The 17,435-nt window shown below is 43.2% G+C and overlaps 1 protein-coding gene across 3 annotated transcripts in view; it reads right to left on the bottom strand.

Annotated features, from left to right (window-relative positions):
* Window positions 1-17,435, bottom strand: part of hcls1 (hematopoietic cell-specific Lyn substrate 1) — a 44,856-nt gene that overhangs the window by 9,833 nt on the left and 17,588 nt on the right. For all 3 annotated transcript variants that reach the window (XM_055653262.1, XM_055653263.1, XM_055653264.1), the window contains exons 6-13: window positions 16,663-16,717; window positions 12,363-12,473; window positions 11,840-11,950; window positions 10,334-10,444; window positions 8,442-8,497; window positions 7,609-7,678; window positions 5,838-5,986; window positions 2,421-2,699 (exon numbers count right to left, since the gene is read on the bottom strand). In XM_055653262.1, coding sequence (XP_055509237.1) covers window positions 2,421-2,699; window positions 5,838-5,986; window positions 7,609-7,678; window positions 8,442-8,497; window positions 10,334-10,444; window positions 11,840-11,950; window positions 12,363-12,473; window positions 16,663-16,717 — 942 coding nt within the window. The remainder of the gene's footprint in view (window positions 1-2,420; window positions 2,700-5,837; window positions 5,987-7,608; window positions 7,679-8,441; window positions 8,498-10,333; window positions 10,445-11,839; window positions 11,951-12,362; window positions 12,474-16,662; window positions 16,718-17,435) is intronic.

The following is a 17,435-nucleotide window of genomic DNA, read 5'->3' as shown; positions in this document are numbered from 1 at the left end:
GTTGCTTTTTGTTGGTATGACTGACTGTATGGCAAATCAAATTCCTCGTATGTTGCAAAACATACTTGGCTAATAAAGTATGATTATGATTATTATGATCACTCAAAATAAGTAGGGCCCATTTCACACCTGGCCTCTTATTCTACCCTGATCATAGCCCCTTACCTGCTTAGGTTCCCAGTGTTGAACACTCCCATTGTCCCAGCTTTGACTGCACACCTAATACTATTCCAGACCTTGACTGGATATACACTTGGCCTTGCTCCTAGCCCCTCTGCCCACATATCGGGCTCACACATACAACCCCATATCTGACCCCCTGGACTTAACCTACTATGTTCAAGTCTACAGGTGCTTATCTAATCTTTTATGTGGAACTTCATGGACCAAATTTTGTATAACAAAATTTGCTACACCCTTGTTATCTAACATGCTAATTACTTTGTCAAAGAATTCATCAATTCATTGAACACAATTTCTCACTGTATGTATGTATTCTGTTACCATTTCCTTCGTTTTCCTAAACTGAAGTCATTTTTACCCCCAATATTTTCAGTGTTTTGCTGTCTTCCTCTCAGCTGGGACTTTACCGAAATGCAAAGTCCAATAACAATATATATTTAAGCAAAAATATTCTACTTAATGTGATCTTGAGAATACATCATATTTTCTGTGGCATTCATAACACAACAATGATAAAAAGACCTTTGTTTTGATTGCACCGACCAACATGCATACATTATTATATTAAAGTTAATATGTACCGAGAGCAAATTGTTGTTCCAATGCTTCCCATTCCCAATTACGTTTCCATTGAAGTAATTCAAATCCGTGAAGTTTAAATGGCATCAGAAAAATAAAACCTCCAGAATGGATTATATTCATTACGTGGTTGGTGGGAGTCAGTATCAGCACAACGTCTATATCAAACTTTGAATCTTCAGATGGCCTGGTTCAAGCTAAAACTATAGACAAAAAATAACTTCCTCACACATTCCCCCACAAGTATCTCTGTCACTCCTTTAGAAGAGGCCCCTTCTTTGAACAAGCTCTTAAACATCGCATCTGAACCTGTTTCCATCTGATTAAACTCCTTGAGGATGTACATCTATGTGTTCAATTAATAAAACAATGAGATTGGGGACTTCTATTCAACCTGTCAAAGGAATTGGGGGAGCGGGGAGGGGGGCAGGGGGCTGGGGTTTAGAAATAGTCAGTGAGGTAAACATAATAGATGAGTGGCAAATGACAATAGTGCTGCCTTCCCAATATTTAGCGGAAGGGAAAAATGGGTTATCGGAGCTGTATGTTGTGACAGACAGCCTGACACCTTGCATGTCATTTTAATATTACACTTATCCCATCCCCCTGGATATTCCCGGATTAATAAATTAAGGTTTTGTCAACTCAGGCTAATTACAAATCAATAACATTAGCCGACTCCGAAACACGAAGCACTGAGCATTGGGATCCAGACATCACGGACAACTGGCCTCAGTTCCCCGCTCACATCTGGCAGTGCTCTCCATCTGAACACCTCTCTCCTGTTGCTCGCCGGCCTCACTCATGTCAGCTGCTTCCCACAAATCCTTAAATTCCGAATGCTACCGGGAGCACGACATTGCTGTGCTGGGTGACACTGCCGTGTCTTTCAATGTAAATTTGCATGAGGCCATGCTTTGGAGGTGTGTGGCAGTTGTCGGTCAAGTGAGAATAATGGCGAGAATAAGAATGCCACTGTCTTGTCAACAGATGCGCACACAAGCAGTACAGGGGCAGCGGAACGTTTTTGAAATTGGGGCGCTGAGTGATCACTGATCACCAGCCTCGGGGGGGGGGGGGGGGGGGGGCACAATTATTATTTTTCTTGTTGCTCGACCTCCATAATACAGGCCATCCCCCAACTCAAAAAGTACTCTCCCCCCGACCTTCTCTCTCTATCCCTCCCTCTCGGGGCCGACCCTGTAAGACTCCCTGTACAGGTTGGGTGCAGAGTAAACACTCCTTCAACACTATTTCAACACCATTCACATGAATGATGCAAGAAGCATTAGATCTACAATAAAACTCACATTAAGCATTCCTAGGATGGTCAAGAAAGCATTAAGTATAAATTAAAATTCCATCTGCAATGTCTCAGAGTGGACAAAAGTTATTATACATAGAATTTTCTCTTAACTCCTCTATCCAGTACTGCATAAATTAAACACATCTGTGTGATGATTATGTTTCCCCATTTCCTAATATTCCGTAATTAGTTCATTCTGTAATTAGGGAATGGTGCAGCGGTCGAGTTGCTGCCTTACAGCACCAGAAATGAGGTTCGACCCTAACTAATGGCTGTATAGAGTTTGTATGTTATCCAGTTATCTCCAATGAATTGTTCGATGCTTCAATAGTTCACATTTCGAGTTCATTACCTCATGAGAAGAATCAGGATCATCATAGATTTGGGCTTCTTCTTGCTCTGGCTCCGGTAACCGCTCCGGTTCTCGCTCCGGTTCTCGTTCCGGTTCTCGTTCCGGTTCTCGTTCCGGTACTCGCTCCAGTAACCGCTTCGGTTCTGGCTCCGGTTCTGGCTCTGGCTCCGGTTCTGGCTCCTCCATTGGTTTCTGACTCCGCCGACGAGGAGTTGGTTTCATTGGTTCAACTACTTCAGGTTCTGTAACTTCTGTCTCTTTCTCTTGCTCCATCTGCTCCTGTGGGTGAAGATCAAAAATCACAGGTCAACATAAACCCAACTGCATTGGGCAAGCAGTCAGTTCCAAAATTCTATTCTGTCCTCTTTTGCCAAGCTTCTCTTCATTCATTACCCCTCATGTTATATACATTCTGTATAGTTATTTAAAAATATATATTTTTATTAAAAGCATATGTACCAATAGTAATAAATGACAAATTGGTTACAGAGTTCTTACATAGCTTCATTTTTTAAAGTTTTTCTTTAAAGAAAAGAGATAAAGAAAGAGATAAGAGAAACTATAAACTAATAGAAAGAAAGAAAGAAAGAAAGCAAGAAAGAAAGGTGATTACAAATATAAAAATTGTGGAGATAGATCCGGGAGATGTTGAGTATAGTTGTTCATCCAACCCTAAACTCAAGTTTGACTTTAATTTTGTGTTAAACATGTTTCCTTTTTTTTTTAATTCAATAAATGGAGACCATATTTTTAAAAATAGTTCTGGTTTGTCAATTAAGACAAATCTTATTTTTTCCAAATGCAATGTCTCGGTCATTTCTGTCTTCCACATTTTAATTGTGGGGGTTGCTGTTTTGTTCCCAAAATGTAAGTATTAATTTTTTCGCAGTCATTACACTGTAATCAAGAAAGTGTCTCTGGCTTATCGTAAAGTTTGTGGAATGTTCTGATAGTCCTAATATTATTAATTTTGGATCTGTGTCCACTTGATTATCGATAACTTTAGAGATAATCCTCCTTCTCCATCTTTAGCCAATCTGGCTGCTGATCAGTGTTATCCAGCCAGAAGGTTATATTTATATTATAAGGTTATATAATAAAATAGAAAGTTTGGTAAAGCTAATCCTCCATTAGCTTTAGACTCACATAGATGCCTTTTATTTATTCTATGGGTCTTGTAATCCCAAATAAAATTAGTAACAACTGAATCAATTTTTTTGAAAAAAAATGTTGGAAGATATATCGGAATTAATTGGAATAAGTATAATAGTTGTGGAGAAACATCATCTTTATGGCATTAATTCTACCAACTAGTGAGATGGGAAGTGTTTTCCAAAATTGGATGTTTCTGTGTAGTTTAGTAATTAAAAAAGGAAAATTTGATTTGAATAGAGAAGTATATTTCCTGGTCACAGATTCCAAGGTATTTAAACTTTTCATAGGCAATTTTAAAAGGGAATTGTTGAAGTTTAGACGGATTTTGTTCCGTTATTGGCATAATTTCACTTTTATTCCAATTAATTCTATATCCAGAGAATGAGCCAAATTGAGTTATGAGATTTAATAAACTTGGAATACTAATTTCGGGGTTTGTGATGTATAATAATACATCATCTGCGTATAAAGAAATTTTATTAACTGTATGTTTAGTATTGTACCCATGGATGCCTGGCTCAGATCTGATACTCTCGGTGAGTGGTTCTATAACGAGGGCAAATAAAAGCGGGGATAGTGGATATCCTTGTCTACAACATCTGAAATTTGGGTGACATCATTTGGTTTGTCAGTATCCTTGCTGTTGTGGTTTTATATAGGAGTCACCCATGAGCAAAAGTTTTCACCGAGTTGAAATGTTTCCATCACAGAGAAAAGATAGGACCATTCCACTTGATCAAATGCTTTTTCAGCGTCTAGCGAGATGATTGCTAAGTCTTTATTTAATATTTTCTTTGAATATATTATATTAAACAAGCGCATCAAATTGAAGAATGAATATCGTTTAGATATAAAGCCTGATTGGTCAGGGTGTATTCATTTATCGATAACTAAACTTAATCTGTGGGCTAAAATTTTAGCTAATATCTTCTGATCAGTGTTTAAAAGGGCTAAGGCTCTGTCTATCATAGTTATTTCTGCGCCAATAACTCTCTCTCTCTCTCTCTCGTTTAAACCAGAGAGGTTGCATTTCTGCAGAAAGTTTTGCATGTTCGCAGAGCAGGCTGGTGTTTTTGATGAGTATAATGTCTGATAAAATTGCAAAAATCTATCGTTGATGTCCTTGGGTAGTGTAAACAAGTCTCCCTTGTCTGATATACTTCTGTATAGTTCTTTATTCGTCCTGAGCCCATAGCTTAATCCTATATACTCTTCCTGCCAGATCCCTCATAGTTGACGTCAATTCATTACTAGTCATCTCCTAATGTATTATTCCTTATCCTCCTTTAACAACCTCCACCACTCCCAAAGTACTCAGCCCTTAAAAGGCTTGTTATATGACATAAAGTATGTGCTTTATAAGCCTGAGCACTCTGCATTACCTCATCTCAACATCAAGTACTCAGACGATTGAGCTTAGCAGAGATCTCTCAAAACTGCACAGCAAGATAGTGAAAGTCCAACAGAAATGGGGTCTGTAGCTGCCTCTCCCTGACTCTTAAGATCGGCAGTACCGATGCCCACCACAGACCTTCCATCCCTGTGATTAATGTGAATCAGCACATGGGACCTGAGAATGTTACAGCATTGAAGGAGTCATTGAGCCCAATTGTGTTGATGTTGTTCAATACAGACTCTTAAGTTTACTTTAGAGATACAGCATGGAAATAGGCCTTCAGTGCACTGAGTATGTACCAACGAGCGGCTCCCCATACACTAGCTCTATGTTCGTGGTTTTTGGTTTCTTGGTCCTCCAAAATATTCCAAATGGAATTTAAACTGTTATCCCAGTTAGTTATACCATCAACGACCCATTTATATTAATTGTACATTAATCCCATGTTTTTTTTAATCTCCCCACATTCACTTCAACAGAGTTTACTACTCATTTATCCATTTGGGACATTTACAACAGCCAATTAACCTGCTGAACCTTATGACTTGTGGATGTGAGAAGAATCCCAAGCACGCAGGAGAAACTATGCAGTCAGAGGGCGACTGTGCAAACTCCACACAGACCACAACCAAGGTCAAGATTGAACCTGGTTCTCTGGTGCTGCAATGTAACGGCTCAACTCACTGCACTACTGTGCCGACCTATATTTCTTTTGCAAAATAATCTCTCATCAGAATGGTTTTCTGGCATGGTGCAACACCAGAACAGAATTACCATGGTGACTCTAAATTATCCTGAGTGGTCCAGCTTGTTCTCAGTTGGCCAACAGCTGTTTGCACTCAACCTCTTTCCTCTCCCTAGCTCACCTGCTGCTTCTTGCATGCTTCCTCCCGCTCCAGTCTCTCTCGGGCTTGTCTCCGGGCACGTTCCTCCTCAGCTTTCTTTTTGTTGGCCTCTTCACCAGCTCTGGCCATGCCCTCGAACCTCGACTTCAGGCTCTTGGCGTTGCTGCTGGCTGCAGACACAGAGCAGAGAGAGGAAATCAGGGGGAGTGAGGCAGAGTGAAGGACAAGGGGAGATGGATAGAAGGCATGAGATATAGCAAGGGGATCAGGAGAGAAGAAATGAGACAGAATGAACAGAGAAAGAAAGAGAGGTAGCAAGACAGTGAGTGAGGGAGAGGAAAGAGAGGAAGAAAGGGGAGGGATAGGAAAGCAGGGGCAGGTGGAGAATGACCATGACAGACTGCGGGAAAGGGGGAGATGGAGGAAGATGGTGAAGTAGAAGGGAAAATAATGAGATTGAGACTGAATGAGGAAAAGGGGAAGGTAGTGAGAGAGAGAGAGGGAGGAACGAACAGCAAGTCACAGAGAGAGGATGACAGAGGGAGCAAGACAGAGGGGTGAATTAACGGAGAAAGGGAGAGAGATGGAGAAACATAAACAGAAATAAAGGGAGCGTGAAAGAGGAATAGAACAAGAGAGGGAGGAAAGGGGGTGAGGAAAAATGGTCAGAAGTAAACGAAGCGAGGTAAAGAGAATAAGGTGAATGAGTGTGTACACATAGCAGCTGTATGAGAATTTCAAAGGTGCATTCAGCTAGAATTAGATAAATGATGCAAAACAAATAATCAGGCAAAGTGATTTTTTTTTTGAATGATAGAAATGAGGAGATGTATATAAGGCAAAAGGAAACCAATGAGTAATTCCTAGATAGGGAAGATGAGGGAACTTTGCGTCAGGAACAGATTGTAAACGACCTGTAGTATTAAATGTGCTCCCTGCATATGTCATTATTTAACATATTGTAGAGGCACCAAACGTGGTGAACAAATGGGTTACTTTATTCAGGCATAAAAGATTTGTTATACATGCACGTAGGTCCTCTAACTTAAAGTTGTCGTTGCTGCTACGAGGCTGTTGCCTCGTGGGTACGAACTGAGCCTCTGCCGAGGTGGGAGGACACTCACCCCTAGAGAGAAGAGAGCTGGTCAGCTCGAAGTAAGAGAGAGGGTTGTCCCAGGGTTCATTATATATCCCAGGACACACCCCTATGCCCCTTGATAACTCCTCCCCGCCATTGCCAGTCACGTGACCGACTGCTGAGGGCTCATGTAGCTAGTGGCCCAACCACTGGGTGCCACCACAACATTGATATGGTTGGGAGGGAGACAGCACCCTGGTCTCAGTGGGAATGGAGAGAAATGAAAGTAAAAATATTCACCATGACTTCAGCTGCTGACTAATGACTGCAGGGGGCAGGACTGTAACTCTTGCCCACGTCACACCTCCTGAAGGCAGACCTTTAGCCAATGACCTATATCCCTGGGCAGGAGTGCCACTGGTTCCTCCAGGGTAGGCAAATGACCACATCTAACCCTTCCCCCCCTCCAGATAGGATTGTGGACATTTGGCAGCTGAAGTGGTTTTACTTTTTCTACTCTTGGTTTATCGTAATTTCCCACCATTTCCCATTTGGCTCCAGTTTTGTCACTTGCTGGTTATTAGTCAATGTTGAGAAATGCAGAGAAGGGAGAGGAAACATACAAACATGCAGGTTTGTGGATTCTGCCCAGTAATGCCTGTTTGATTCTGTACTATGGCCATTGATCCCGACTGACTGTAGAGAGTCACTCACCGGCTTCCACTGGCGTTGTCTTTTGATAGGACGAGGTTGGACCCTCCATCTCAGTGAAGGAACCTGCACTCTGCAATGTGAATTGTTAAAGTGATCAGCTGTTGATCTCGCAACAAGGGAAAAATATCCAGGTTGTCAAAATACCCAGGGACATGGACCAGCCTATGGGGTTTATCCCCATCTGAAAGCTCAGGCTACTGGAGGTGTTGGACCTTCTGTCTCTGCCATCTGCTCAGTCAGCTGAGGGATAAGGAATGCGGAGATGTTGTACAATCTAGCTCATCGTAAGGGCGGCTTCTCAATGAACTCAAGAGTGTCAGCCTCAGTCTTTGGTGATGGTGCGTGGCTTAGCCCGGTGATTAGGCTGGACAACCATCCAAAACTAGCTGTTCTCAGCTGCCTTCCAGAAACATCCATCTGTAATGTATTATTCAAGTGTTCTATGATTGTGACTACAACATGAGGCTGTCCACTCAGGTCAATTAGTATTGTGCTTGAACTCATGATCCAAGAGGACTACCATCTGAGGCAAACTAGCAGTCAAAAGTAAATTTCAATAAAAAATAAAGGTGAAATTAATACATTGACGTGCATTAGAGGTATAAGTAAGCATGAACATCCATGACAAGCAAGGTACTGTTTCAGAAATGGCTTGTCACTGACGTGGAAACATGACAGCACCAGACTGTTTTAGTTTACTGCAGTGCTGGGATGTAGGTACATGGTGCACAGTGCTCAGAAAGAGGGGTAGCATTGCTCAAGTCTGTGACTATTCCTTGCTTTGTCACAGACCTTGAAGATTGTCAGAGAGATTCTAATCTATAAGGACCTACCTTGTCCATCCGGTCCTGCTGCACCCCATATTGCCCTCCAAACCCTTTGGAATAATCTGCAAAATAAAGATAGATAGGAGACACATTAGAAAAACTGTTACTAAGGCAATCGCTGTAATGACACCAAACTGATTTTTTGCATGAAGTTATATTCTTCCTCTCCAAGGGCACTAAACCAAATTAGATACAATTCCATGATTATTAGCCCTGTGGTACTTCAGATAAGCAGTACAGCTGCTTGACTGTAGAAATGAAATGCACCAAAGCTTAATTTAGTTCTCATCTAGTGCCTACTGCTGTGCATGTACCAATCGCAAGGGACAAGAACCGCTTGGTGAAAAAAACAGATGAGTTAACCATATCGGGCAGCTGAAGTCTGGGGATAGATCAGGGGGAAGCAAAGAGTGGAGAGGGAGGGGTTGATGGGGAGGGATGGTAGGTTGCTTGGGATGCTATTTGTTCTTTTGTAGGAAAAATAGAAATATTACAAATACATTTGAAAATAAAAACAGGAATAAACTAACACAGGATTGTAGGAGCACACAATTAATAATGACAATCAAACAGATTGATTTCTCGAAGGAAAAATTCTACAGTTTGATGCAGGTACCCACAAGCATCTTCAGGAGAAAGAGGGAAGGGATCTGTCCAGAGGGTATGGAGGCCAAAGAAAGAAGACACAAGAAACTGCAGATGCTAGTTTACAAACAGAAACAAAGTACTGGAGTAATTCAGTGGGTCTGCAGGCATCTCTGGAGGATATGGATAGATGATGCTTCGGGTCAGGACCACTGATTGTGGTAAGGGAGAGAAAGCTGGAAAAAAGATGGGGTTGGGACAAAGTCTGGCAAGTGATAGGTGGTTACAGGTGAGAGGAGTTTAGATTAGCAGAATGGTGCACAAAGATTAAAATTGAAAAGGAGACAAATGGGTGTAAAGTAAGGAGAGGAGTGAAATATGAAGCCCGAGGAAGGGATATAGGTGAGGAGAGTGGCTTAGCAAGTCACCATTCCATGCAGGTGGGTAGAGGGTTGGGGAGTAAGATTGTAAGATGCCATGCTGTGTGCGGGGGAGTGGCAGTGGGTGTCAAGATGTCAATGTGGCAGTGGGGCAAATGGGCAGTGGAATTGCAAACTGCCATCCTGAGTGAGTACAGTGGGGGCGTGGGTAGGATTGCAAGATGCTATCCCGAGTAGGTCGGATGATGGTGGGAGGAATGGGAGTGTAAGTTTCATACCTGTAGGAGTGTGGGGTGGTGAGGGGATTATTAAAGGGCCTGATCCACGAGCATGCGACGGCATATGGCAAGAGCGACCTAACGTGGTCGCTTGAGCTGTACGGCCTTGCAGGGCCGGTCCCACTTCGATCGCTGGAGGCGTATGGAGTTGTGCGGAGCTGCTCCCTACATGGCGCGGGGCTCCGGAAAACTGACAGTGTTCAAAAATTCTGCACGGCAACGGCCTGCCGGCCTGCAGCCGCATTGAGGCCATACGCACCGCCTCGACGGGTGTACGCGCCGTCTCGATGCCGTATGCACCGTCTTGACGGCGTACGCCTAGCACGAACTTCCCGCGGACTTCGCTCGAACTTCACATCACACACTCGACCTCCGCGCAGCCCCCGCTTCTGGTTTGGTCATGCTCGCCGCATGCAGTCGCATGTTGGTGGGACCGGCCCTGTACGGGGATCACTCGACATCCGCGCGGCCCCAGCTTCCGGTTTGGTCGCGCTTGCCGCATGCAGTCGCATGCTCGTGGGACAGGCCCTTAAGATTGCAAGATGGCCTCCCTCAAGTAGGTGGAAGGGGAGTTGGATTGCAAAGTGTCATCTCGTGTGAGAATGGGAGTCCCCATCTTGTATAAGTGGACAGCGAGCGTATTTAACCAACACACCTTTTTGTGACTCGTGTTTGTCCGTCACTCCCTTGTAGTCGTATCCCATGGCAGATTTATCCACCTTATCTGTTTCTACTCCATATTTGCCACCAAATCCTTTAGCATAATCTAAGGGAGAAGAATAGTTTACACAAGATTTTAAACTTGGTTAAATGCCAAAGGTAGACACTAACTTTTGGAGTAATTCAGTGGGTTCCGGCAGTATCTCTGGAGACACGGAATAGGTGATGTTTCAGGTCGGAACCCTTCCTCACACCCTCCTGGTTAAATACCAGCTATATTACACTTCCTGCTAAAAAGACAGACAGACAGACAGACAGACAGACAGACAGACAGCAGACACGCGCGCGAATAGATAAAGGACATCCTGGCGAAAGTGAGTGATTACCATCCCAACTTCCCCATAGACAAATATAACACCCCAAACTTCACCCTTGCTGGATAGAGAAGTATTTATGCCTGAGGATGTCTTACACAGCAAAGAAGCTGTTCAGTCAATTGCTGCTGGAATTCAAACTCTGATAGAGCTGTATCCACATCCCAACCTATTCCCTATGTTTTTACACGTCATTACCGTATAGGTTACAATATTTCTCCATTGGGAACTGATTCAACAATCTGTCTGATAGTTCATACCAAATCATAAAATTGGTATGATTTTATGAAGATATTTCTCCCCATTCCTCCTCTACCTGATTTGCTAATCACATCATTTTAGTGCCTTTTAATCATCAACTAATTATACTACAATTTAAAAGCACGAAACATATCAAGGATAATATTAAAGATTGTAACAGACACATTTAGGAAAATGTAGCATTTGAGAGAATATAAGCTTGAAAGAATAAGAACTCTGCTTGAATAATTAAACAACCCTGATCTCTGAGTTATCTAGCACCACTTGTGCGAATGTAGAGCTTGATCATACATGCTGAGAGACATCAGCAACATGAAAGTGATATATAGAGAGAAGGAGTTGCCAAAATCGATTCAAGAAAAGGCTTCTGAGTGATATTGTGCACCTCAAAGGCTAAAATGATTACATTAACTAAACATGTCGACAAGATTAATGTGGACCTTTTTTAAATACAGATAGGTGAAATTGCACTTTAAAAAAATATTCAGCCTCTCAGGACCTCTACTTTGTAACTGACTTCACAGGAGAGGATGAGGATTAGAAGAATTATGAGGGAAACCAAAAATCAAAGGAAGGAACGAACTAAATTCAGTACATTAAGAAGTGGTGATGGGGACATTGAGGACATTAATGGAAAGCGGAAATGGATGGGGATGGGAAGCCCATCTAAGGAGCGAAGGAAATAGGAAATGTTTTGGGCCGAAACCCTTCTTCAGACTGATGCGGGGGGGGGGGGAAGAGGAAAGGAAGAGAAGGAGCCCGAGGGCTGAGGAGCAGGCATGGGGATGAATGACCCATTCCTGCTCATGCATTCTCAGGTTAAATCATTCTGTGTGAAAGAGCAGAGAGTTGTACATTAAACATACCTTTTTGTGACTCGTGTTTCTCCGTCACTCCCTTGTAGTCGTATCCCAAAGCAGATTTATCCACCTTCTCTTTCTCTACTCCAAACTTGCCACCAAATCCTTTGGTATAATCTATAAGGCAACATATTACTGGATATCATTTGGGCAAATACGATACAATAAGATAGAACTTTATTGATCCAAGGAGGGAAATCGATCTGCCAACAGTCATAAAACACAAGAGACATGAAACATGAAATTAAAGTGAGGAGTGGAAAAGATGAAATTAAAGTGAGGAGTGGAAAAGATTGGGGATGTGCAAAGATTTGGGGAGGGGCGGGGGGGGGGGGGGGGGGGGGGGCTGTAAATACAGCAAGTGCCACAATGCCTCGTAAATAAAGATGGTATCAAATACAGTGAGTATCAAACCCTTCCTCAGATTCTCCTGGTTAAATACCAGTTATATTACACCTCCTGCTAAGTATAGAGTATTACACAGCCAAATAAATACAGCAAGTATCACAACCTTGTACATTAAACATACCTTTTTGTGACTCGTGTTTCTCTGTCACTCCCTTGTAGTCGTATCCCATGGCAGATTTATCCACCTTCTCTTTTTCTACTCCATACTTGCCACCAAATCCTTTGGCATAATCTATGAGATAACATATTATAGGGTATTGTTTGGGCAAATACAGCAAGAACCGCAATAAAGATGGTAAATAAAGATGGTATCAAGCCCCCGGCAAATACAGAGAGTATCAAACCCTTCCTCAGACTCGAAGGCGAACACAAAATGCTGGAGTAACTCAGCGGGACAGGCAGCATCTCTGGAGAGAAGGAATGGGTGACCCTATCTTCGGTTTATGCCGGCATTTGCAATTCCTTCCTGCACACGAGTATCAAACTCCATTACTGGTAAATGTCACATGTGCTGGGTAAATAAAGATATCTAATGGCAAATGCAAACAGTATCACATTCCCGGATAAATACAAAATATCACTTCACCAAATATATTCAGGGCATTACAATTCCAGGTAAATACAGAGGGTACCACACTGAATAAGTCCAGGGAGTACCATGTCACTGGATAAATGCAAAAATGTCACACCACTGGATAAATGAAGGATGCATCACGTACACCTCGGTATTTTTACAGTAAAATACTCATGTGTGATTATACAAAGTTCACACCCCATCAAGTAAACAGAGAGAGTATCAATACCTTAGATAAGACAGAGAGTATCAATTACTCCTTAAACCCCTTTCTCACGGGGTGACTTGATGCAAGAGTTAACCAGAGTTGAACATCGTGTGAACCTCTTGCGATAACCGTACGGCATTCGTGGACCACCGTGGCGCTAACGGCAGGTACTCGTGTAACTTGGTGACTCGGGAGAAAATTCAAACAAGCTTGAATTTCTCCAAGAGTGACTTGTACACTTGTGGTTGAATATTGCAACATTATACGCACGTAGTGGCCAGTGCGATATCCGTACTGACTCTTGCGTGTACCGTGGGAACTCCTGCGAACGGTGAACCCGGAAGCTGGACAGAGGGGACAGAAGGTGAGTAAAAATTGTCTTCTGTGGGATTGAATTTTAAAAATAAAGATTTGCATCCGCATATGGACATCAACTTATTCATGAGTTATGTTAATGAGATTCAAGAAAATAACTATAATCTTTAAAAGGGACTTTACTGAAAAGTCCCGCATTTTTATGGTCCGTGAGAAATTTTTCACATGTATTTCTTTGAGAGATACAGCTCGGAGTCTTCGCCAACCAGCGATCGATGCCTTTCCGAAGCAGGGTCCGGAACGCTACCAATCAATGTTCTCCAGAGACCCGTGTAAAGGAGTGAACTGCACATGCTGGTTTAAAACGAAGACAGACACAAAAAGCTGGAGTAACTCAGCGAGTCAAGCAGCATCTCTGGAGAAAAATAGGTGATGTTTCGGGACGAGACACATCTTCAGACTCAATTCCGATTAGGATGTCTGAAGAAGGGTTCCGATTCGAATCGCCACCTATTCTTTTTCTCCAGAGATGCTGCCTGACACGCTGACTTACTCCAGCTTTTTATGTTTTTCTTCCCAGATCTGACTTACCTGCTGAGTTACACCAACATTTTGTGTCCTTTTGTGCGTATTAACCAGCATCTGCAGTTCCTTTAGACATTACCTAACTTCAGATTTTAGAGATATAGCGCGGAAACAGGCCCTTCGGCCCACCGAGTCCGCGCCGACCACCTATTCTTATACACTCCAGGGACAATTTTACAATGTTACCGAAGCCGATTAACTTACAAACCTGTAATCTCTGGAGTGTGAGAGGAAACCGGTGCACCCATGGTCAGGATCGAACCCTGGGCTCTGGGACTGTGAGGCAGCAACTCTACCACTGTGCCGCATGTAGTCAGATTTAATAAATTGCTGGTGTTGCTTCCAAAGACAGAGGCACTTATAATATTAGATCAGAATTGCATCTTTCCGCTAATAGTCAATTATTGGTCAATTAATAATATAATCAATTATTGTTGGTGACATTTCACCTACGAATATGAGACTATTTTCGCAGAGGTAAGGGCCAATTAGGCATAGCAAAAGGTATGAACACTTTTAAACATTTTTTTCCGACTATTTTGTCAAATGCAAATACAGGGAGAATGATCAAAGTACTCACATGGCTCACTCTGTTAGAAGCGTTCTGAGTTTAAATGTTCCGTGTATTCCTTCTTAAAGTATAAATTTTTGTGTGGCCAGGGGTGCGATTGAGAACAGCTGGGAAAGGGCGGAGGGGGCGTCACGAATAACAGCGTTTTCCCTGGCCATATTATGGCCCATTCCCCAACCGTAACATTAATCAAGCTCTGTCTAACTCCGCCTTCACACCATCCCCCTCTGTGACATGGGTTAGTCATCGCTGGGCGGGCTGTGGGCCGAATGGCCTGCCAACGGAAGTCAGAGACTTGACACTGAGATCCATTGTGCAGGAAGGAACCGCGGATGCTGGTTTTTATCGAAGATAGACACAAACACCACCTGTTCATTTTCTCCAGAGACGTTGCCTGACTCATTGAGTTACTCCAACATTTTGTGTCTGTGTTCACTATGAACATTGAATTATTTAATTTTAGGTAACTTACACTCTCTCTCCCCCCCCCCCCCCCCCTCCCCCCCATGCAGTAAATGTCGGTTAACCAGTCCAAGGTTTGCAACGATGGTTCCCTCTTGGGATCACACTATCCCTATCCAACAATTGGCCTATCAGGGAACCAAATATAGACATAAAGTGCTGGAGTGACTCAGTAGGTCAGGCAGCATCTCTGGAGGAAAGGGTTAGGCAACATTTCGGGTCGGGACCCCTCTTCAAAATACCCTGCTGAGGTCATCTGTTGTTGGCCCTGATTTGACCCGGTCTTTTCTTGCTTCCAGTTCCCTGCTGCAATCATCCCGAAGAAGGGTCCCGACCAAAAATAGAATCTATTCCTTTTCTCCAGAGATGCTGCTTGGCCCGCTGAGTCAATCCAGCATTTTGTGCCTAACTTGCTGATTCAGACAGTTTTTGATTATCAAGGATTTTACGCTGACTCTTTACTCTGAAACACACGTTGGAAATTTAAACTTGGGCGCAACTAACATCGTCTTACTACCGTGGGAACTCTTTAACTCAGCGGGCAGGCAGCAGTTGATTGTTGCTCCCTTCAGTTTCCCAGGGGGTCGGGACGGGACTGGAGTTGGGAGGGAAAGGTGGGGGAGTCGAGGGAGAGGAGGGGGAGACAGATGGGGGTGTCTTCATTTACTGGCGGCGGGTGTCTGTCACTGAAACAGGCAGGTGAGATTTCACATCCACCTTGTGTGTGCCTCTCTCTCTCTCCCTCCCTCCCTCTCACACAGGCTGAGAGACTCTGCCTCTGTGAGTGTACGTCTCTTTCTCCCCCTCTCCCACACACAGTAAGACCGAGGTACTGTGCTCAGTCCATCTGTGTCTCCCACATACACAGTAAAACTCTGCTTTGTGTGTGTATATACGTCTCCCCTCATTTCTCTCTCTCCCCCCCACCCCTCTCATTCTCCCCCTCCCCCACCTCTCTCTTTCTCCCCCTCCCCCCCCCACTCTCTCTTTCCCCCCCCCCCTCTTTCACACAATAACCTCCGATGTATTCTGCTCCCCCACCTCTCTCTTTCTCCCCCTCTCTCTCTTTTCTCCCCCCACACACAATAGACGATGTATTCTGCTTAGTCTCTCTTCGCTCCCACACACACAGATAGATCAAGGTCATGTGCGCTCTTTCTCTTCCGCCAGTCACCCCGAAGTACATCACACTGCCTCTGTGCCTCTCTCTCTGTCTCTCTCCCCCTCTCTCCTAAGTAATGGGGCATCTTCCTGCAGTAAAGTCACGGCATTAGTACAGGCATGTCTCCAAATGAGCCAATTCAACCAAGGGAGGATATTTATAGTGTGTGAAAAAAAAAGTGACATCATTTGTGCCACGTGATGATTTAATTACGCTTGACAGTTTACAATGTTCATTCAAGATTTAACGGGAAAGCTCGGGAGACGGACAAGTCACTCGCACAAATAACAGAAATGCCGAGTACCGTGGGAACTCTTTGTCTACCCCCCGTTATATCGTGTGATATCGTGCTAGACCACGACCACTTCACTCTGGTTACATCTTGCATCAAGTCGCCCTGTGAGAAAGGCCTATTATACGTAAATACCGAGAAGATCACATGACGTACAAATGTGGCTGACATAGATCCAATCCTATCTAGAATTTGGTGACCCTTTCCATGCTCTTTCCTCCCCCATTAAGCGGGAGAGAAGCTATGGATTACCTTTTTGTGAAGCGTGCTTGTCCACTTCTCCTTTGTATCCATACCCCAGTGCTGACTGCAAGAAAGGGTGAGAGAATTTAGGTATCAGGGAAATCCAGTTTCAAGTCAACCTAAATATGAGCAAACATTTAGGAAAGTGAATGTGCAATTGACTCCATAACTTGTCCCCATTCAGTAGCCCTCCTTCATCTTGACATGCTCACCTTCTCTCTATAACATCACTGCCTTGTAAATCTTTCATAGTTACTATTGTACTCATGATTATATTCTTAGATTGTCCATCAAACAATACCAGAGCAGGGACAGCGTGGATTTGATACAGAGTAAAAGTCCCCTACAATGCCAATCAAACATTCAATCAAACCCCCAAGCCTAACCAATGTATGAGAGAGATATAACAGAACAGGACTCCTGATTCGTTGCTCTGACTGATCCAGCCATGAATGCGATAGCTACCTATTGACAAGAACCTTTTAATGGCATAAGCAGACATTACATTTGGAACTCTCTGTTCTGGTCTGATTTAATAAAATTACACAAAAAACAGTATTACATAGTGCTGTAAATATTTGGAAAATTCAAAACAATGTTGAGGTGTGGACAATTTTGAAACGCAGAATTAAAATTAGATTACTATAAGTTAAAGCTCTCTCAAAATGTCCCATTAAAGACATGAAGGGCAGGCATAGCAATGATTAGATTCACAGTAAATCATATTTTACACTTGTCCTGTCAAACACCCTCAGGACGAGGTTAGCAAAAGTGATTGAAAA

This window comes from Leucoraja erinacea, chromosome 22 (assembly GCF_028641065.1).
Source record: "Leucoraja erinacea ecotype New England chromosome 22, Leri_hhj_1, whole genome shotgun sequence".
Classification (NCBI taxonomy): domain Eukaryota; kingdom Metazoa; phylum Chordata; class Chondrichthyes; order Rajiformes; family Rajidae; genus Leucoraja; species Leucoraja erinaceus.
Note: the sequence above shows the minus strand (reverse complement) of the source record. Positions and strands in the feature narration are given on the sequence as shown.